The sequence below is a fragment of the Apostichopus japonicus genome, chromosome 8 (assembly GCF_037975245.1).
Source record: "Apostichopus japonicus isolate 1M-3 chromosome 8, ASM3797524v1, whole genome shotgun sequence".
Lineage (NCBI taxonomy): Eukaryota > Metazoa > Echinodermata > Holothuroidea > Aspidochirotida > Stichopodidae > Apostichopus > Apostichopus japonicus.
The window spans coordinates 2,291,822-2,314,810 of record NC_092568.1 but is presented as its reverse complement, the minus strand read 5'-3'; the positions used below and the strand labels follow the sequence as shown (position 1 = coordinate 2,314,810).

General features: G+C 40.9%; 1 protein-coding gene across 2 annotated transcripts; it reads left to right on the top strand.

Moving 5' to 3' along the window:
• Nucleotides 1-333: 333 nt before the first annotated feature.
• Nucleotides 334-12,193, top strand: LOC139970370 (multiple coagulation factor deficiency protein 2 homolog). Of its 2 annotated transcripts, XM_071976005.1 has the most exons (5): nt 334-487; nt 1,724-1,915; nt 2,711-2,797; nt 3,925-4,034; nt 10,742-12,193. In XM_071976005.1, exons 1-5 carry the CDS (start codon nt 378-380, stop codon nt 10,849-10,851), a joined length of 609 nt encoding a protein of 202 aa, XP_071832106.1. In that variant the 5' UTR covers nt 334-377; the 3' UTR covers nt 10,852-12,193. The 2 variants fall into 2 exon arrangements, with proteins under 2 accessions (XP_071832106.1, XP_071832107.1); XM_071976006.1 differs by lacking the exon at nt 334-487 and having other exon boundaries at nt 1,717-1,915.
• Nucleotides 12,194-22,989: the final 10,796 nt, after the last annotated feature.

Here is a 22,989-nt window from a genome sequence, read left to right as displayed (position 1 = left end):
GTAACATCATATTTAACATGAACGATTAGATTAAAACATAAAATTCGGAACATTTCGATGGCCCGAAGACGGAATGGAGACTATCCGAGAATGAAATCATGCTCCCTTCCCTCGCATCTCCCCTATAGCTAAGCAAAATAGGCTTCAAATATTATTACAAGTTTCTTTATCGTAAACCTTCGCTATATATAGGCCTATACTACCAGCCATAGACCACAGCTTTTTTTACTATGCAGGTATATAGCAAATGTAATGATATCCCATAAATTGTGACGCTTGACTCTGTATTGAAATTTAACGAGAGAGAGAGAGAGAGAGAGAGCTATACCTACCAGCAACAGTCTAGTGCAACGTATATATAAAGCTGAGATATTGTAATGTACACTTGCCTATACAGAATAACCATATGTTTAGTCACAGTTTGTAGCATAGCTAGAAGCCACATAGACCAGAACATTTTGAAGCAAACAGGAACAGGAACAGGTAGGTCATAATTTATTTTCAAGTTAAAAACAAAGAAGAAGAACGATTTCAGATCTAGTCATCAATTAATTATATGACCTATATATGTAGAAATTGAAATATGACCTACAAACTCATATTGATACATTTTGTTGAATTTTCAATCGCATGAAGACAATCAGATTGTAGGACTGTTATTTATATTTATATCAAAATAAAAATATATATATATGAAAAAACAACTGTTAGCGAACTGCTTATATCCACTAAAGGGCCTATGTAAGAGAATGTGTAAACATATGTAGGCCTGACGTTTCGATCCTAGCAGGATCTTCTTCAGAGGCTATATATATATATATATATATATATATATATATATATATATATATATATATATATATATATATATATATATATATATATATTTATATCATAAAGACAAATATATACAAAAAGAGACCGTTCCCCTGGGGGAACGAATGCATTTGCGAACTTCACTTTATTCCATATAGTCTATATAATATATAGAATAATTTATAATATATAGCAGAAATATTGAGCTTGACCACAAACTGGACAATATTCTTTGTGAGTTGCATTCAGAATTAGCAATATTGATAGGGGGTACAGCCCCGGGGCCGGGTCAATTAATGGCCCAGGAAAATAATGTGATAAAGAATAATGTACACTGTATTCTCATATACTCATAAACTCAAAAATGTTTGTTTTGTAAGAAACGGAGGTTTCGTTAGGTCTAACATGTGCTGTGGCAGAATACATTCAAACCAGGTATTCGATTGAGATCCAGATCGGGCTTCCTTCCTTTTTTTTGAGTCACCATTTTGCATTCAAGAACGAAAAATTGTCATTCTGTCAAATGCATTAACTAAAATGCAAGTTACGTTATACAGATAAACATATACAGCGAGGGTCACACAAGGCCTGCATCGGGAGCAGACAGCTATCAAGCAAATAATATATGGCGAATTTGGTCATGTGATTAATAAGGTTTGTCGTAAACGAGCAACAGTAAGAAAGAAAGATACCCCCCCCCCTTCACCGCCTCCCTCCCCAAATTAAGTTTAAAAAAAGAAACAAGCAGCAAAGAGGTCATCAATCCAAGGCTCAAGAAAGAATGTTTTCATATAAAGGGGTGATCCTTTTGTACTAACCAGCAGTATAGGGTTCAATCTAAAAACAAAAGAGTCCTATATTCAGATTTTTTTTATAACAGTTCCATTTTATTGTTAATACAAGGTAGCCCACAGAGCGTTCTAACGAGCAGATTAATTACGGTTCTTACATCATTCTATATGTGTATGAAGATGCAGGTTATTAAAACGCTTCTCCTGGTAGTTCTCATACCGGGATATACCAGCAGCTCAAATGACCACAGCCAAGAAGGAGAACATCTGTCTAAGCTTCATGACTCTAAATTCGTTGCAGACGCAGAGTAAGTTATACAATTATGCTTAACTGAAGGTAGTCTGTGCTGCCTATTCGAGCATACTTATAAGTTATACATGTGAGTATGTTATAGTAAAAGCCAAAAGTGGGTGGGTGTCCACTGTAAAAGTGATTTTTCATGTTTATAAAGTTTCCGCTTACAATTGGTACAGGGCATCTATAGCATCCCCGGAATAAAGTGTAATCTGAGAGTGAGAATAAACATAAATTATCCCATATTACCACGGGAACCCTACTTGACCACGGGACTGTATTCCCTTACAACCCCCCACCCCCACCCCCACCCCCACCCCGTCTGGCGTTTAGGCGACAGACTTTTGGGGTTGGTATCTTAGTGTTGATATTTGTTTGCGTCGATGTTTTATGTTACAGCTGACGGTTTATAAAAGTCACCAGTATTGGCCCCAAATTTAGCACACCGAAGAATTTGCAAGAAGATTTCCAAAGTAATTTGAAAAAGTACCAATATATAGAGGCTTCTGATCTTCCATATATTATTTCCAGACATATAGACAAGGGTTCAATTAGACATTTTATTATCTCAGTAAGGCAAACTGCTTTGATGGTAACAATAAATTGCTTATTGAAATCTGAATATCAGTGACCGATATTTGACTTTCTAGCATATTTGATGGTAAAACTGAACAGATGGCCTTTAGGGATAGTAGATTATAGCTTACGTATATATATGAGATAAAGTTTTTCCATCTCTCTTTAAATTGTCTCCTTTTCTCTCTTTTATTGTTACAAGTTTTCTTTTCTTTCTTTTGTTACAATTCAGTCATATAAAAGAACATCATGCGGAGGAGCTAGGAGATGTTAAGCTTGAAGACATGTCTCAAGAGGAGCTGGAATTTAGATTTTTCAGGTATTCTTTGGTAAACAATGGGACAAATATAAACAAAGGGTCCAATTGCTAAGTTATTTCTTTCTTTCTTTTCATGTTAAAGTAAAAGAACATTGTCGTCATCAATATTCGATACAGCAACTGTCTTTTCTTAGAAGTATATATGTTTCTAAGTGCATGTTATGTTCCAACCCTCTCCATCCAGCCCTACACCCTCACTATTCTCCTTACCCACCCCACCCTTTTCTTTTAGCTTCTTATACTGTATCCACATGCTCCTTTCGGGAACGTGTGTTGGTATGTCACAGCAAATTCGAAGGCTTGCCTCCATCTGCATCTATTTAGTTTTCAAGGTTTCATTTTGATAGATTTAATTAAACTTGAACGTTTCCATAGAAGTTTTTCACTTTTAGAAGATATTCTAAATACAGCAAAATCGCAATTAACCAGAAAACTTTAGAAACAAGCAAGCAAACATACTTTCCAGTGAAATTAATTAAATTAACAAGTTATTTGAGGCAATGAAAGTCATCATTGTATCTGTCAATCTTTGTATAGACTAATGGTCTTTGCGCTAGACTAGGTAGTCCTGCAGTCACTTTGAATGATGAACTTATAAAGTTTAGTGGGTATAGTTTCTCAATAGGTAAAAGTTCCTTTTCTAATAGAAGTACTGTGTTTATGGTTTCTTATCATGTCGACATAAAAATGAGGCAATGGAAAGAGAATAAGTATTTGCCTAACTCGTAACTGGTGTTTCAAGTACTAAGAAATTGTAACCAATTGTTTAAAAAAAAATTGTTTAAGTTCCCAAAATGTACAGTACATAAAGATATGTATGATGCGGTACTACGTAAACAGGCGATAATTCTGCAATATTGTTTCAAAAGTTGCAAAATATAGCACAACTTGGCATTTAAGTATTCTCTAGGCCTATGTTACCATAATTTTTCAAATGGAGTTTGATATTACCAAATTTTTCCAAAGGAGAGGGAGGAGGGACCACCCTCCCATTGGATACATCTCTTGGCCGACCTAATTTTCTTAGCCCCAACACAATACAAAAAAATCGGTGCTCCCCTGTGCAATAGTAATTGGAACTTCTAATCGAGCGAGCAATTATCTTTACCGTTTCTCCATCCACACAGTAACCACGATTTCAACAACGATACTAATTTGGATGGCTTAGAGTTATATCAGGCATTTGCACATAGTTGGTCGCAGGTAGACCAACTGGAAACTCAGAAACACATCGTCAGTAAGTACATATCACGTAACCTATGCTTACGTATCAGGCACGTATCCAGGATTTTCTAACCCGGGGGGCGCGAATTACTATCTAAGCGGAGCGCCACCATCGGTTGGCGCGCAGCGTACAAGAAAATTTCTGGTTTTGATACCCCCCAGATCACCGGAAATAGCACTTCTCGGGCTTGAAAATGACCAACCAGATGTACACTTTTGCCTGAGAACCAAGTGTTTCCCAAAAGTTTTTTCCATCCATAACCTTTTTGCAGATTGTCACCAGTCACACATCATGTTCGACCTGATTGCATGTCCTATGGATCATTGCTTTTGTAGGTGATTCTACGTCACGGCCCACAATATCCGAAAGCCCCACTTTTCAAGGTTTTAGGCCCATTATTTGTTGAGAATTTGAAAATTCACATTTTTCGTGAATAAAAACACTTCAAAACATACCCATAATGTTGCACAAAATTCAATCTATGGACAAGCAATATAGAAAAACCTCCTTGAACCCCTAACAGACAGGTCAAAGTTGCACGAGTAGAGGAAAGTATGATGAAGAATGTTGGTGAGGAAATTTTGGAAAATTCCGACACAGTTAATTTATTGGTGTAGAAATATTGCAACCTCTTATAATGGCTATTATAAAACTTGGTTGAAGGAAATGAAAAATAGCAGATATTTCCGATATCAGGTATATCGAAACCGAACACTACACACAAAGGCGTAGGTCCCGTAGGAGGCGGTGGCTGCAGCCCCCACCCCCCCCCCCCACCCGCAACCAAATTTGTCCCCATCTTTTTCGGGCACCTACTGAAAGAAAAATAAATAGCAATGAATAGCTTAAAAATGATCCCCTTGGTAATTAAAATAAAGTTGTAAGCTTGGCCGACATTACTACTGTAAAAGAGAGTTTTGACATAAATGGATCTGTATGATTTTTCTCCATCTATATAAGACATTTGGTTGTTTACATAGCATCCGGCGGTATACTGTGCAACTTTCACGGACCGTTCGGTACACGGTGCTATGCACTGTAATGATCGATGCTTGCTTATATGATATTGGCATTGATATGTTGAACGCGCGCTCCGCGCGCGAAAAATTTTGGCTTTTTTTTCGGGCAAGTCATTACAGCCCCCAAATCCAATTGGACTCCTACGCCTTTAACTACACACATAGACAGTTTTTGAGGCTGTTCATCGTGGAACATGCATTTCAATGCTCACTGATATGATGTTATATCTGCTCTTTGCTTTACAAATTCGAACAGGCGTGTAGCGAGTAATTGCCAAGGGAGGGGCGAAGCCTGTAGGCAAACTATCTAAGCGAAGCGCCACCATGAGTTGGCGCGAAGCGTACAAGAAAAATTTTGGCCGAAAATGCCTCCCAGATCGCTGGAAATGACACTTCCCAGGCCTTGTAAGTTGCATTTAAGCATTGTCTATTTTGAAATTACTAGCGATGTCATAAAGAAAATTTGCTCGGGGGGGGGGGCGGTCGCCCCCTTCCCGTCATGCGTCATGTACCCCGACGACTCGGTCGAGTTCAAGACCAGCCACAGTTGGTTCCATATAGCACAATTGTACAATTGTTTAAGGCGTCCATACACACACACGCGTTATGATAGACCATATATAGTATTTATATAGATACATTAGTGAGAGAGGAAAAATGGAAACGTCAAAAATGGAGTTGTCGGTGTAAGGGGTAGGGTGAGGCGCACACCCCCTCCGTAATCCTTGATCTGTCACTGGCTACCCTGTGTATATTATAGGGATCAGCGCTTTAACTATGACTGTTCCTCTTTCTCTTCCCGAGGTCTTGGCTATCTTCTACTCTCTCCATTTTTCCTTTTTCTCTCTTTTTTCTTTTTCTTTCCCCTTCCTTCCTCTCCTCCTTTTCTTCCCCCCCCCCCTCCTTTTCCCTTTTTTTTCTCTCCTCTCTTCCTTACCCGGGGGGCGCGCGCCCCCAACGCCCCCCCTTGGATACGCACCTGCGTATTATCACGGTAGTAAAAGAGTCAACACGCAGGCGGTGATAACGTGAAACTCTTGTACATATTTTACACAACGTCAGTGACGTTCACAAGTATATTCTCTTGAGCTGGACTCACCCATCAGTATCGACGCGGATTGGACTGTATCTAATACATAACGATTGAGAATTTCCTTCGTAGTTTGCAGTGTGCTCAGGGGCGGATCCAGGGGGGGCGACCCGGCCCCGGCCTCCCCTTTTTGGAAATCAGTTGCGTTTTTTTTATGTGGGAGTGCTTCAAATTCCTAATAGGCATAACTTGGTGAAAGAAAAGCCTAGTATATATCCAGCTGCTCTTCCCTGAAACGCGATCGTTTTTATTCCAAATTTGAAACTAAGGCAATTATCAGGCCTACGCGACATCACGTATTAATTAGATACGGCTCAGTACTATAGTGCTGACTATTACTGTCAGGGAAAATCAATGCACAGTTAGCAAGTATATCATAATTATCTGAATGAAAGGGGGTGTAGGCGATTTTACACTATCTAACGCAACGTAGTCGCCAAGAACCTGAAGTATTTTCAAGGGACACCACGAGGAACATCAACTTATAGCATGCTCCTCGTGGTGAAACATAATTGCACCTATTAGGTGAATTGAGTGTACTGTTAATAGTAGGAGAGACTAGTGTAGGTTCTTATGACCAACTAGACCAGTTTCTGCTCTCAAACTTTATAGGAGGAGCTTCATCAGTAGTAGCCTTTGAATATTTTATATTCGGCCTGGGCGTCTCGTTCTCAAAATGCATCTATTTTCTGTGCACGAGTTTTTATGGACTCATAGTGCAGCTGTAAGCGCATCTAAAAGAGCTTCGTGTGAACCTTGAGAGTCAGCTGATTCTTCGTTAGTATGAAACCTTGAGTTAACAAGTAAATCTTTGAGATTTTTGGCCCTTTTGTAGGCTAGAATCGGTTCTTTTGGAAACAGTTTGGATAATTCCGCGTGCAGGGGCGTAGCGAGCGGGGGAGGGGTGTGGGGGGGTGTCACACCCCCAATAACTTAATCAATTCCTTTCTTTCTAAAATGCACACTAAACATCCTTCGAAATAGCCCTCTTACTGACCAACGCGTATGACTCATCACCTTGACCGAAAATCCTGTGGCTCTGTGCGGACAAGTTGGTTGGACTATTCCATTCATCAGGGGGGTCTTAAACGGTGTTTCTTTAATTAGGATTGCATTAGATAAATTAATTGGTACTAACTTGCTTCAACATTTAATGATGCATATTCTACGGTCAATTTTCTTTGAAATAATATTAAGTTCGATACAATATGACGTTTTGAAAGCGAATCTCGGCTGTGGCGTTGCAGGTGAACACTGTGCATTTCGTGGCTGTACCCTATTGCAGAGTACAGGATACACATATTACGTAATGGCGTGCCCACCGAAGAAAGCGAAACTTGTATTTTTCTTAGAAGACATTCGATTGGATTGTACTTGGTCCGATTGAAGATAGTGACCAATGAAAAGGAATTTAACATCAATTTAAAGTTAAGAAAAAATCCTTTCCAAAACCGTTTGAACTAAATTTGTCAATGAATATTCAAGCAAATGGTTACGCAAACAAAGTACGGCTATCAAATGGTGATTTTCTTCAGTATTTACTGTGTGTTTTCAATGAGGGTTTTGAGTTTGATATTTATTAACCTTGCATCGTAAATCACCCAAGTCCGGTGGAATTTTGAACTGTATTGTTAAGAAAATAACAGAACTTGAGAGACAACACATTTCTCTGTTTAGTGCCGTTTGAACTAAGTTTTTTCGGTATTAACTTTTCACGTTATGGCTGTAGGAAAATGGTCTATATGGTAAAGTCATAGGCCTAAAACTGCGGCGGTCGAACTCAGTTCGCGTGCCGCACAGGGAATGGCGCTAAGGAATTGATATGCGGCTTGGTCGCTGTCGGCAAATTTTGGGTCTCTCGGCAAAAGAAGAAAAGGTGAAGAGAGCGGAAGGGGAAGAAAGAAGGAAAGCTGAATAGAGAAAAGGAGAACGGGAGCTTCTTTATGGGTTATTTCGATTTTCCAGTTTTTCATCTGATAAACTCATTCACCAATCCAATCACCCGACGCCTGCAAGTTAAAAACCTCTCGGCAAATAACTGATAATGTCACGGCCGTCAGTATAGCTACTGTAGCCAGGCTCAGCTAGACGAGTGCCAGAATCGCCGGCAACTCAGTGAAAGAAATCGAATTAAATGCTTCCTTATAGGCCGCAGCCCATGAGTCGTGCTATCGTGTGACAACGGTGTTGTTATTATCCTCTGTTCAGAATGACGTCATCGCAGATGTCATTCGTTCTTCGCGGCTCACGAATTGTACACAATTTTTAACGTTTCTCGCTTGTTTATCAATGAATGTTGTTATTTCTCATTACCGGAAAGTTTTCTAAACATTTTCATCACGAAGTTTCACTATTTCAACGATCGGTGAAAGAGAAAACACAGTTCGATAATTGGTCCCAATTAATTCTTCTTCTGCCGACTGCCATAAAAATAATATCGAAATGGAAATTCTACGGTGCCAAATTTGACTTAAAATATGCACCAGATTGCATCTAAGGACGTTTCAAAACTAAAAATTTTCCAAAGGGGAGGGGGACACCCCCTCCCCTTAGACCCATGCCCCATTTCAGTCACCACTTCCCGATCCGTCGGCAAATCAAATCCTCCACACCCCCCCCTAAAAAAAAAAAAAAATTCGCTACGCCCCTGTCCGCGTGTTGCGAGATTAAGTGCCAGTGTTTCAAAAGTACATTTTTCAAATGCGTGGTTTTGATATGGGGTGTATAGATAAGCTTGAACACCATTGGTGGTTCCTTTTGTTTAGGTTTGGTAGTGAGGTATTGCCAACGGGTTTCAAATTTTATGCCTTTCGTGGCTGAGGCAATTTCCTCTTTCTTATAGTTACGGAGTAACAGTTTCTCTGTGAACGCATTCTTTTTCTGTAAGAAATCAGTCTCATTGTTACATAGACGTGCGTATCGTAAGACTTCCCCTTTAATGACGCCTTTAAAAGTGGCAAGTGGGTGTGCAGAGTTTCTGTCGAGGTATTGGAAGGTTTCCGTGGGTTTGGTGTAGACTTTGGTGTCTAATAACCCATTGGTTTCAAACCTTGGACCTTTGAAGATTTTCATATCTAGATATGTTACCTCGCTGTGTAATATTTCTACCGTAAACTTTAAGAAGCGGTGAATTTCTGTTCAAGTTTCTGAGGTGAACCGTCGTAAAGCAATAGAATTTCATCTCTATAGCGGAGCCATTTTAAGATTTTATTATCTGTCGGTAAAATCTGGTTTTCCAGTCTATGCATGACGATATCACAGATTTCCGGAGAGGCTTGGCTACCCATGGTGCAACCGATCTTTTGTAGATAGAATTGGTTATTGAACTCGAAACAGTTTTTTGTTAAAAATAAGTTCAATTAGTTTGCGCATGGATATGGAAGATATTTTATTTATTCCATATTCACTTTTTCCGCCTTTTCATAGACTTCTTGACATATATCTAATGCCTCCTCTTGGGGAGTATTGGTATACATGGCGACGACATCGAGTGTAGCAAGTACTACTGCTTTTGGTAACGGGGTGGCTTCCACAATTTTCAGAATGTGATTTGTGTCTTTCACATAGGTGCTTTGTTTTAATACAATAGGAAGCAAGAAATAGTCCCCAATTCCGATATTTTTTCGGTCGGTGATCCGTTTCCGCTTATTATCGGGCCCTCCCTTAAAAATACTTCAGGTTCTTGGCGACTACGTTGCGTTAGATAGTGTAAAACCGCCTACACCCCCCTTTCATTAAAAAGTATATCATAATTATCTCCTTGAATATATCTTGTTTTATGTTTTTTCTTGGGTGAATCTGGTGTCATAATTTTCGCGCAAAAGAAAAAACGAATCGACGCAATAATAGTGTATCCATTGTACATGCACTGTTGAGCGTTATTAAATATGTGTCTATCGAGAAAAAATATGTGCACAAAAAAATCGTGTCTGCAACGTTTCTGGTTTTTCTAGTTTTTGGCGAAATGTTTCACCATTTTGCATCTAAGCACTCACAATTAACCAAAAATTTAGACCCCCTAGACCCCTCCCCCAGGACGCAGATCACAAAGCGCTACCATCCGGATGTCGGCCCCCTTTCTCAAAATCCTGGATCCGCCCCTGGTGCTGTTATCTATTTAAGTTCACAGCAACCTATTGGAGAAGAAAATATCAAGAGATAATGTTCAAAAAGTTATCCAGCCATTCTGGTAAAGGTAAACGCCCCATGCAATTTAACCAGACGCATGCTTACGCGCAGATATGCAGCCTCCATGTACAAATATGTTGTTCGACATATTTGTCATACTTGTGTTTACTTGCTGGCTGGTGGGTATATTTGGGACGTCACCAATCAGTAACCAATGACTCTAAGCAATTAGGACAAAACGTGTGACACATTTACAATCGGTAAGAATCAATCAGCTTTAGAAGATCAAAGAGAAACTGATTCTTCGTCATTATTGAGGAAGCGTATGAACCAGGGGTAGAATATTATAACTTAAAGCATAAAAATAAAACCAATTCGATTTTTTTTTTTGGGGGGGGGGGTTATTTTCGTGAGAAATTTCCACAAGACTACGCGTCAGTCACCACAAGTTTCATAAAAGCTTTCTTTGTTTGTTCCAACAGAAACGGTGGACCTAGTTTTAGAAACTGACGATCTTGATAAAGACGGATATATTACCTACCAGGAATACACAGTACAGCGCAGAAGAATGAAATCATCAACAACACATTAATTAAAGAAACAATATCATATGCACAATGCGTGATGCTTACGTCTGTTTAGTAACTAATTAGCGGTTGTTTGTTGTTGGTTAATATGTGATACCAATTTCATTTTCTAGCTTTCCAGTCTGGTATTTTGTTAAACGATAGTAAAAAGAAAATTGTGTTTTCTTCTTTTCATAAGTTCGATTATAATTTAGATGTTTGTATTTCTCTCTTGATCTCAAAGTTCTATGCATTGATATGTTAATCTAACCATCGCTCAAACTCCTAAGAATGGTGCATGACATTAATGAGGTCACAATGACAATAGCATGCTGTCATACCTGTTGTAGTCCACAATAAGGACAATTTCCAAATTTTCAACTGCTTGTAGGTAGAAACGCACATAAGATACATGATGCATGGTCGTAGATAGCTTTTCTGAGGTAGTGCGTGAGGGGGGGGGGGGCGAACCCAGTCGGATCAATCCATGATGACGTCACATGGGAAGCAGAATGACGTGATACTGCAGCACATTCGTCGCTGTTATCGATACATGGAGGGATCCGGAATATAATCAAGTCAGTTCGATTTATTCCCGAGACTCTGTCACATCAACAGTTTTCGTGAGACATTGGACGAAATTGTCAGTACTGGATATTCCGACTTACCTTTTTCTTCTTACACATGGAGTGAATTTCATGATGGTTATACTTTTCATTAGATGCCTGGAAAGTGTGGGGAATATTTCGTGTTACGTCCCACACAGCTCAAAATTGGGTGGAACACGCCCCCCCCCCCCCCCACGGTTTCTATGCCCAGACATGTTGTACATTTAAATACTGCATACGGTAACATTCTGTCTTTCGGTGGGGGAAGCGGGCGGCTGAGATACATTATTTTATTCTGGTGGACTAAATCCCCACCCTACAAGTATATGTGGTTGCGCCCCTAATGAAATATGCCACAATATAGGAAACAGCCACACTGCATATATGAAACTCTTTATGATATGTGGTTGCAGGGACCTCGACACATTTTAAGATTTGGGGAGGTAGGAGGAGGAAGGCACACGTCTTAGGTGATATTGAATCTTCGGTTACGTTTAAATTTATAGCCAGCAGCCGAATATGATCCAAGTAAATTCTTTGAAAAAATCCTTTCGTATTTGCATGTCCGAATGTTTCAGTGGGTTTAATGGAGACATGTCTACTTATAAGAATTGAATATGAAAGGTATTCTGTGTTATAAGTAACTGAATGAAAGGTGTTCAGTGTATTCCATAAGATAATGTAGATTATTAATTATATATAACTTAATTGAAATATTCAAGGCAAAAATATGAATGAATGAATCGATGAAAATTCAAAAGCCGTAATTTGGTTTCTTTCCTAATTTCGTTATTGTTTCTTTGCACTGTTGTCATGGTAGCATCCATGCCGAGATCATGTAGTCTCTTTCTCTTTCCTCTAGTTTCTCTTAATTATCGCACTTACAGATATTGCATAAAAAGAGAAAGAGAAATGCTTATATTTATTTGTGATGAGTACATGAAATGCTTGTGGGAGCACGAGTCTCATATTGTTTCTGTAAAGGATTGGTTCAGTTGTCATACATGTTTATGTTATATGAAAGAGGACAATAAAAGAAACACAATGGTGAAAAAAAACTGTTCAAATATCTTTTTCGGTTAAAGAGATATTCAATTGTAAAGTTTTATCAGATTGTGTAGAAACTGCTGAAATCTGACTAGCTGTGATGTCACATCCTCACATTCCTGAAAAGTCTTTGTTTTTATCTCTAAATATTTTGTGAGATTTCATGACTTTCAACCAAAAGATATGTCAGGAGATAACATATTTGTCAAAGGAAGTATTTGAGAATAAACATCTGAAGAATTTTTGATTATATTATTTTCAAATGTGTTAAAAAATGTAAATAATTTGAAAGGAATATATTCACAAATGTTAAGGAAGTGAGGATGTGACGTCACACCCTCACAGTAAGTCTTTCTACACCAGTCGTTTTCAAAGAAATTGTGATATCTTCAAAGTGTCATATATCCTTAACAGAGCATGCTATCATGGTAGTTTCTTCACTGTTCTTTTTGTGCTCTTTCATACATGATAGACATGTAAACACCTGAACCAATCCTTTAAGTTAAAAAGTTCATTCATGTATTCATGTAACGAGATGATGTAATAATAGTCATGCTAGTCTGAGTATATAAAAACAATTAATTGAGTTGATTACAGCTACTTAGCATCTGCCCCCCTCCCTCCCCGCTCTCTCCCTTTTTCTAGAACTCATTTTTGTTGATAGCTTTGACAGCTAACCAATGCCGATTGATACTTTTCTCCGGTTAATACCAACATTTGTAAGATCCCTCCATTGCGGATCACGGGGAGGTCTGCAGTGTGCATTGTTGACATTTTTGGTGCTAGAAATAACTTAAGTGAGCAATTTTGATCATAACAAGTACATGATTTTCAGATTACTAACACGCCCTGCGAGCGTGCATTCAATACTTTCTATCGAGGATATATGCACAGCATTAGATATTTCGTTAGCAATCTACCCCTCCCCGCCTCCACCCATTCGAGAAATAGTGGCTGATCAGTTCTTCAACCCACGACCATTACCCGTCAGAAAAATAGTTACAAACATATAGCCTAGTATATTTACTTTTTATGGGAAAAAAAACAGCCTGGGTATGAAAACCAAACTATTTAACTGATGAAAGCATATATAGTGTGTTTAAAGACAACAATACATATATGAGTTACGAATAGAGAATGGGTACAAGCTTGTACAGAGATAAACACAAATATATATATAGGGTTAGTAACAGTGGCGTACCCAGAATAGTTGGTACACGGGGCGAATTCTTCCTTTGTCACCCCGTGCATGGAATGCCGTCCTAAGGGAGGGGTTTAAGGATCTTTGAGAACTTTTGTTTATGAAAGGTGGCTGACGTGCAAAATGGTGCTATCTTTGGCAAAGCTTTGAACTGATTGTATATTTAGCAATTCTCATTTTGTTGGGAGGGTGGCTGTGGCATGACTGGTACCCGGGCGGAACGCCCCCCCTCCCGGCATAGTACGCCACTGGTTAGTAAAGGAGTACAGTAGGCTACGGCCCTTTATATCCTATCTATCTAATGACTTTTAAAAGTATTGGCAACATCTACTGTGAATAGAACATGTAAAATACGGTTGCCTTATCTTTGTCCAATTTTTTGCCCGCATCATATATGGAACTACTGTTCATAAATATATTTATTACGTCTATATAGGCCTATCAGTTTCATTGTTAGCCCCTATATCAGTGCCCCAATGTTTTAACTAAGAATATCGAGGCACAGTCCCCTATATCTCCCCCAAGTATAGGTCCCTTCTTGCAGGGGCGTCAATTCGATTTGAAACGTGGGGGGACGGAATCGATTCGAGTATTCCGGCCGTAAGTACTATCTAAGCGGAGCGCCACCATCGGTTGGCGCGCAGCGTACAAGAAAATTTTTCTTATGGCAGACCCCTCAGATTGCAGGAAACGGCACTTCCCGTGCATTATGGCAGAAAGCAACACCCCTAAAATTGATAAAAATTTCCGGCAATATTTTATTTTGGGAAATATTCTCGAAGGAAGTGATCGTCATTTATTCCTAAGTTTACCAATTCCTCGTCTCCCAGAAGCGCCCAACATTTAAGATATCGAAACATTTTCGTGTTGGCTGATCCATGATCACCGCCCATCTAGGGCGGCGGAAGCACTTTTAATCTGGGGGGGCACCGACATCAAAGGGCACTTTGCAGCAATTCGATTGGACTGATGCAGCCTTTTATTTAGTACCCTTTACAACTCTTATTGTATTATCTTATTTGTGTACACGCATCACTCCATCAACGCACCCCCCTCTCAAGGAAAATATGCATACTAGCACTGCAATATCCAATGTGAAAATTGGGAAACAAGGAACAAGTTTTCTTTTGAGACAAAATGAGGCGAAATCATGCTAATTGCTAAAGTAGGAATCTTCCGAATTAGAGTTTATTTCTTGTTAATATCTTAACTTTGTTTCATTCGAAATAGTTTTGAGTTTGACCCACAGAAATTCACTAAGAGTCAGAGGCGTAGCCAGGAGTTGCAAAGTTGTATGCACGACTATCTGAGCGGAGCGCCACCATCGGTTGGCGCAGAGCGTAGTAGAAAATTTTTGGTTTTACAAACCCCTCAGATGGCCGGAAAAAAAGCCCTTCCCGAGTGTTCATTCTGGTTCCCTGGCCTCTTGCTAACTTTTGAGACACCTCAATTTTTATGTAGAAAATGGGCACATTTTTAACCTGGGGAAAAGTGGGGACACGTGCCCCCTGTGCCCCCCCCCGCTCGGTTCCGCCGCCCTTGCCGCCCATGCCCGTGAGAAGTGGTGACTGGGTGAAGAAAAAGCCATGCCGTTTGAAAACATGGGCAGAAAAAGTGAAAGTAGCGAAACCTAAGGTAAAACGCGCCATAACGAAGTGATTATTTTCCAGGTTAATTGAGACTGTATCAAACGCGAGCTTAGGACAAACATATTCAAAGGTAATGGCATTACTTATCCCGATATGTGGTCTTTGAGGTGTGTGGAAATTCCGCAACGACCATCAAAGAGCAATTGAATATTTAGTCTTCTTTTCGATTTCGAAAACACCTTTTTTTTAAATTATGACAAAATTTTATGACACCTTTGATTTTTTTGGGGGGGCCTGTGCCCCCCGGGCCCCAATGGGCACGACGCCACTGACCCCAGGGCCTCAGATATAGGCCCATTGCAGGGGTGGGCAACCTTTTGAATGAATGGGCCAGATTTTAGGAGTGAAAAATTGACAGGGCCGCACCTAACCAACGGCCTGCTGCTGATTTCAAACCTTTGATTCCGAGGACGTTCAAGCAATAGGTGTGTGTACTTTATCTGTATTCACAAAACCATAATGTCAATACAGTCCTGTTGATAATTAATGGTGATAATAGACCAACCTGACAGCATCATAAGTGCAGATAAATTCTAAGCAGCCAGCTCGTTTTTGGTGATGATGCAAAATAGATTGATTTTTTTCTTTTTCTTGAGACATCTCACGGGCCGCAAAAAAAATCACTGGCGGGCCGCATGTGGCCCGCGGGCTGCCCACCCCTGGTCTATAGGAACGATGTCCCAAAATTTCCCCGGACATATAGGCGAAGGAAGCTATCCGCCGCGACTGCATGTGAGATTCTCGACTTTCTGTCCTGGGAGTCATACCACAAAATGGTGCATTTCCCCATACGCCATTATTAATAATTTAAATAACTAACTAGTAAGGCACAGCCCATATCCGAGTTCGTATAGCGAGCTTAGCGCAAATTTGGCGCCAGCATGTTAAACCAGGTTGCTAGGTCTACGAGAATACATTTACATGAAATTTGAAAACAAGGATAGCAAGACAAACAACTTTTATTATGTTTTCAGGACCTCACACATGCGCATGTATCGTCAGACTTAGAATAGGTCCCATGTGAGTGGTGGCTAAAGTGATGAAGGCATGAAAATAGATCAGTGGTTGTTCGTTAGAGTCCTCAAGCAAGTTACCTCGGTTGCTAGGTGGATTTGCATCTGGTTATCGGGTGAATTCTGGTCGGAGCGTACTATGTAACCACCATGTACCCAGGGACGTAGCTAAGGCCTGATGATTGGGGGGGGGGGTGGTGTAGTGGCTGAAAATCGGTTTTGAAGCCAGAAAATTCCATCTGCTGCTTTGTACCCCCCACCCTCCCGCTACTCGTCAACGGTCAGTGTCAGTCAGAGAACCCAATCTTTCGCGACTGCACTTCTGTTACGAACTTGTTGAGATACATTTGTACCCACTGGCACTCATTTCAAAAACTTATTGCCCCCCCCCCACCCCAACCAAATATTTTTGTGAAATTCGGGCAATATGCTGATAGCTTTTTGGATAATTTACAATGTGTTTTTCAGTTGTTATACTGATATTATTATTACCCAACAATTATCACCAATACGGAAGGGTAATAAGACGGAAAACTATTGTATGCTATTTGCATGCGGTGTAAAAACCGATGCATGCCTGTATGATATGCACATGATCATGTGTGATGCGCGCGTAGCGGGCGAAAAATTTTGGTTATATTTTTCGGGCAAGTCGTTACAACCCACCCACCCCCCCCCCCCCCCACAAAACAAATTGGGCTCCTACGCCTATGACGGTAGTTCTATTGGGCATTTTCTTGTAGTATTCAAAATCATAAGAAGTTTTGTACGGCGGAGTACAAGAATCGCGAGAAACAATTTCCCAAAGTGGCAAGGGAAACGTGGTAAATATGACAGGTTAAAGGTCAATTTTGACCGAAATTTAAAAAAAAAAATTATATGAAAAGGCCTAGATAAACCAGAGTGCGACAGCCGGAAATTCCGACTGTCGCACTCCAATTTTCCAACTAGCGTCAGTTTTACCATGGCTTGGGGTGAGACACACCCACACCCCCTCTAACGACGTCCCTGCGCGGTGAATATGGAACACGATCACATGGTTCAGCCTCTGTTGAGTCATGGTGCTCCGTAGCCTTGTTTTCAAACGCCTCAAAGCACTAAAAAATCTCTCGGCTTCCGTCGAACTGGCGGAGGAGACGAGGAGCAACCGCAAGAGAGCTTCGACTTCACCAAACATAGCCCGTACCACTGGATTCATCAACTTGAATATTTGTCTATACCCTTCAACCGACGACGAATGGAACTGGCCTCGAAATAAAGGCAGACTAAGCTTAAGATTGTTGGAGAGCTCAGGGTACCAACTCACGAGATCTGGGTGGAATTCTCGATTCAGCAACATTGAGTGATATTCGAGGATATGAATCCTAAGATGTGTAAGACGTAACCAAATAGAGCCACGACACTACTCTTTTTCCAAATGTGTGGGGGGGGGGGGACATTTGATATTGTTTCCCCCATCCATCGAAATGTGGGGGGGGACGTGTCCCCCCGTCCCCCCCCCCTGGATTGACGCCCATGCCTTCTTGGCATGTAAAACAATTGAAAATGATAACACTAACCTAACGATTAATTTACAACTACATTCCCCATGTGACTTCCCGTCTGCATATATAAGCTACGACAACCATCAGAAAGACCTAGCGTGCTTTTATACCTGTGTACAACAATGAATAAAGCAGAGCTTATTACGGGGGGGGGGGGGAGGGGACTAAATTGGGACATAGGAAAGAAGAAAAATATATATAAAAAATCCCTATTTAGCCACCGTAGCTTATAAGGTAACGTTAACGTCGTATAATTTCCAACTACAAAGTGATCTTATCGAAAATTAATTTTTAAATGTTTAAACCATGAGGAAACTTAAGAACGTTTTGGTGAAAACCTCGAAGGACTGGGGAGTGCCATTTCGGGCAATCTGGGAGACCTTTTTGGCGAAATATTTCTTGCTACACTATGCGCCAACTAATGATGGCGCTCCGCTTAAATAGTGTCATGATGGTCCCTTTTGGGAAACGTATCACCAACTAAAAATTTATGGAAAAAAAAATGACCTGGTATATACTATTTAATGCACATCAAAAGCACCGCTATGTAATATTTGCACGATACATGTTTCTCGGTGCTCCTCACCTGCCCCCCACCCCTCCCCCTTCAGAGAATTCTACCCAGGCCATGCAGTGGCGGATCCAGGATTTCGCCGAAGGGGGGGCCCAGATGGGAAATGCCTAATCGTCGTCCTGGGGGAGGGGTCTAAGGGGATTGGGTGCCCCCCTCCCCTTTGGAAAATTTCACAAAATATGGAGGTCCTCGGTGCAATCTGGTGCTACTTTTCGTGAAAGTTCTGAGTAAAATTTATTTCCAATAAATCATGTATTCATGGTTTGTCGGGCATATATTTGCAATTCCGAGCAATGAGCTGGGATTTACGTCTTTGGGGAGTAGGTGGTGATGCAAACTACTTTTTACCAGGCTACTCCAGGCCATTTCATCTTGGATGCCCCCTTCCAGATGGAGACTATTGATGCAGTCAGAGTGCCCCTCTCGCCTTCACTTTATCAGAATGATGGTGTACTCTTTTTGCAAATTTATTTTACAAACAATTACACGCGCAGTGGCGTAGCTAGGATTTTTTGAGTGGGGGGCCATGGGGGGCTGTTCTATCCTGTGGGGGGGGGGGCGGAGTTTACTATCTAAGCGGAGCGCCACCTTGGTTGGCGCGGAGCGTACAGAGAAAATTTGAGATTTCAGCACCCCCCAGATCGCAGGAGATGGCACCTGTGAGGCAAAATAGCAACCAAAAAGATGTGCAACTTTGGTGACAGAAATGCAAAAAATGTTTTTTTCTCTTTCATGCTGACTGGCCTTGCCAACTCAGCCAGACTTTTAACTTGAGGGAAGTTGGCATCATTTGTCGTTTCAAGCTGTCAAGGCCTTTCTCCGAACTCAAACCCCTATGGGCTACCGGTAGATTTGCAGGATATGCCCACATGTGGACTTAAATAGCATTAGAGGAAGGGGGTGGAAGACTAACACGCATCGATGTTTCGGTAATGGTCCACATTGGTGGCTCGGTGCTTATTAGGCCATTTATTGGGTTTCTTGAGGCAGCTGTCATCAGAATCTGGCTTTTTGTGCCAATCGATGACCGATAACATGTATTGGTATGTAAATTTCTTCTTCATATATCTAGCAACACTCTAAAAACAAATGAGTGGATTTCATTCCATTGGAGTGATCACTCGGCGCACTTCAAATTAAGAGTGAAATTTAACTCTATTGGAGTTAACCCTCACTCCTAATATGAGTGAATATAACTCTATTAGGAGTTAAGATTTACTCCAATGGAGTGGAAATTCACTCTTATACCGGAATGTGCTCAGTGATCACTCCCATGGAGTGAAATTCACCTATGTTTTTATCAGTACAGTACAGTGCATATCATCATAGACGTACGTACGTACGTACTACGTACGTTCGTATATCAGACGCACTCGATACCCACGATACGATACGGTCCTGGAGAAACTATTTCCACTCATCATTTTTTTAGTGTTTGCACGGGTTATCCGGGTACCCGGGTACCCGCCCGACGTGATACTACCCGGTTCCTAATTTATTACCCGAATCCTAAGCAAAGTGTGATTTAAAAAAAAAAAATGGCAAACCGACGGTTAGGCAGATTTCCCATTGACTTAGTGTGGTGTTAGGCTACCATGTGTTCGAAGATAACAGCAATAACGAAAGCTTTCCATAGATATCTTATAACTGCGTCACAATTTCAGCTAATAAACAGATGGCTAGGCTAGACTACTCCCATTGACTTAGTGTGGTGTTAGGCAACCATGTGGTCGAACGTAACAGCAATAACGAAAGTATTCCATGGATGTCTTATATAACTGCGTCACATCTCCAGAAAATAAGCAGATGGTTAGGCTTAGCTAGATTTCTCATTGACTTAGTGTGGTGTTAGGCTACCATGTGGAAGAAATTATTATTTATTCATTCGTTTATTTCAAAGAAGGAAAGGCTGACAAGGAATTTTACGCGATGTTTATGGATTATAGACGGGATAACTAAAAAATAGTAATCGCTAGTGGCTTTTTACTAATCGTTTATTCCAAATGCGATCAAATTGCGCGAATCGCGCAATCTCGCGGCTAATGAGAACCATGGGCCTGCATAATAGATAGTAGTAGTATTAAAAACTGTTTAAGAGCTAAATTGGATATTTATATGGTTTGATCCAATAAACGTGCACGAGCTAGCATAAGCAGCGGCGGCAGTGCGATGTTAGTAGTAATGCTAATTATAATTAAATAATTTATTTATTAACAAGTTAATGAAAGAAACAGAAGCAAATAAAAATTATTGAGGGAGGTTTAATACCTTATCTTACACCTACGTATTTGAACATGAAAACATTGTCAGTAGAGAATATAATGCATTTATTACAGCATCCAATATGTAATTTCTTGAAAATCGTGATACACGAGGGTAAACAAAATTTTTCCGGGTACCCGGATACCCGACGGGTAACGGCCCTCGGGTACCCGGTTCCCGATTTTTGGACCCGTGTAAACACTACATTTTTTAAGGCGATACAGTAGTGAGTATTGAACAGGCACAGCCGCATGTTTGCAGGAAATTCAGAATTCCCAATATTTTATATCTCTACCAGTAGTGAAAATCATGTTTCGACAGTTTCGTGGACATAAAAAGTTGTTTTGTGGAATATTCAATGACATATCAGGGGCGGATGCAGGATTTGTGACAGGAGGGGGGGGGGGTCTGACTGGTCCAGCCGCGCCTGAACGTAAGACTATCTAAGCGGAACGCCATCATCGGTTGGCGCAGAGCGTACAAGAAAATTTTTGGCTTTACAAGCCCCCAGATGGCCGGAAACGGCACTTCCCGAGTATTCTTAGCAGCATGTACCTAGCCTGAAAATATGGATCTCATGTCTGCAATTTCAGGCCCCCCGTAGCTACGCCACTGATCACGCATGGGGCCCTTTCCCTCGAACGCGGTAAAAAAAAAAAAAAAAAAATCAGGATTTTCAAAAAGGGGGGGCCCGGGCCCCCCCCTGGATCCGCCCCTGCCATGTTTCCGATGAAGTGTATGTGCACAGATACCTAATAGTGCTTTTTAAATGTACTTATGATACTATATGTGCATGTTGTACACATCTGTATAACAAGATTATGTTATTCTTGTGTGCAAGATTAAAGAATTTTTCCGTTTAAGTTAATTTTATTAATCACGATAAGGGTCCTAAGTTACCACCGGATGTTAAATAGATACGTCTTTCTTACTTTAAGTCTAATCAATTGTCAGATGTGACTATCGTTGATATATTTATGCCTGACATACTAATTGAGGGACCATGAAGATTTCTAGATGCGAGTCCGCCCCCTGGACAGCTGCTGGTGCCTCGCCCCTGGACCCCACTCGATAAAGGCTTTGCGCCAAGGCGCTCGCATTGTGCTCTAAAGACGGATTTAAAACCTACAGTAAATACACAGTAAAGCGCAGACGACTCACTCGGTCATCAGCAGACAAACAATTTGGGCTCTAAAGCACGACGCACGTTTCCATACCAAACTGATTACAAACTTTTGAAACACGAGGCTGGATTCCCACTTAGTTACTCAGATGCCGTGTCCAACATCTTCTTTGCAGGGTTGACCTCTCATTTGTCACACATATGTCGTTAATTTGGCCACTATATGTACCTCTCCATGTCCAAAACGTAAGGTTGTGTGATCAGGAATATCGGGATGATCAATATGTAGAGAACATTGAGAAATATCTGAAGGTTATATTAAATGGATATCTGAATATCTTTGATATCTGCAGTATAAAAGGCCGGAGGGCTCCTCCACCTGTTTAAAGGTTCATCTTTCTGCTTCTCCAAAGGAGTCATGGATCCACCCATGTCTAACGAATTGTTTCTCTGCAGGCCCCAGTCAACACTGGCAGTGATATTTTGAACATTACGTGAAGTGGTACAAATGTTTGCGGGAAACTTACGGTGCTGACGCAGTAGTCATAGCAACCGGAATGTGATTGCATGTATATGTGGGGCGGGGTGGGGGAGGGGGTGAGAGAAGCTCCCACAATATTCAAGGTGCTATAGGAGCAGGAATATATATCCTTACTTCTTCAACATGGGATGGATTCCACTAGATCAGGGTTGTCCAACCTTTTGCAGAGGAGGGCCACATGGAATGCTTATGATGAAGGAGGGGGCCGCATGAACCCTACGCTCGATTTTTCGATTTTTTGCCCGAAGCCCAAGGCAACAAAATGTGAGCACTGCGCGCGGAGCGCACTGATTTCATTTTCCTTCCTGATAAAACAGATTAATAAAGTTCAGCAAACCCCCCCCCCACCCTCCTCCGCTGAGAGATTGTCACACAAACTGACCTGTATGCAGTTTTTTTGGACCCAGAAGGTTCGAATGATTGATAATATAGCTTCAAATTGTTATCAATAAATCTGCTCACTAAAATTTCGCATCTCTGGCGGGCCGGATGCAACCCTGCGGCGGGCCGGACTGTGGCCCGCGGGCCGTAGGTTGGACAACCCTGCACTAGATAATCCCGCTGGATCCTTTGTGCGTTGGCAACAGGAAAGTATGGCAGTC

Coding starts and splice junctions, on each gene's coding strand:
- LOC139970370 (XM_071976005.1), top strand. CDS start 378: ATGTACACTTGCCTATACAGAATAACCATATGTTTAGTCACAGTTTGT. Junction 1,916..2,710: donor AAATTCGTTGCAGACGCAGA/GTAAGTTATACA, acceptor GTTACAATTCAG/TCATATAAAAGAACATCATG. Junction 2,798..3,924: donor CTGGAATTTAGATTTTTCAG/GTATTCTTTGGT, acceptor CCATCCACACAG/TAACCACGATTTCAACAACG.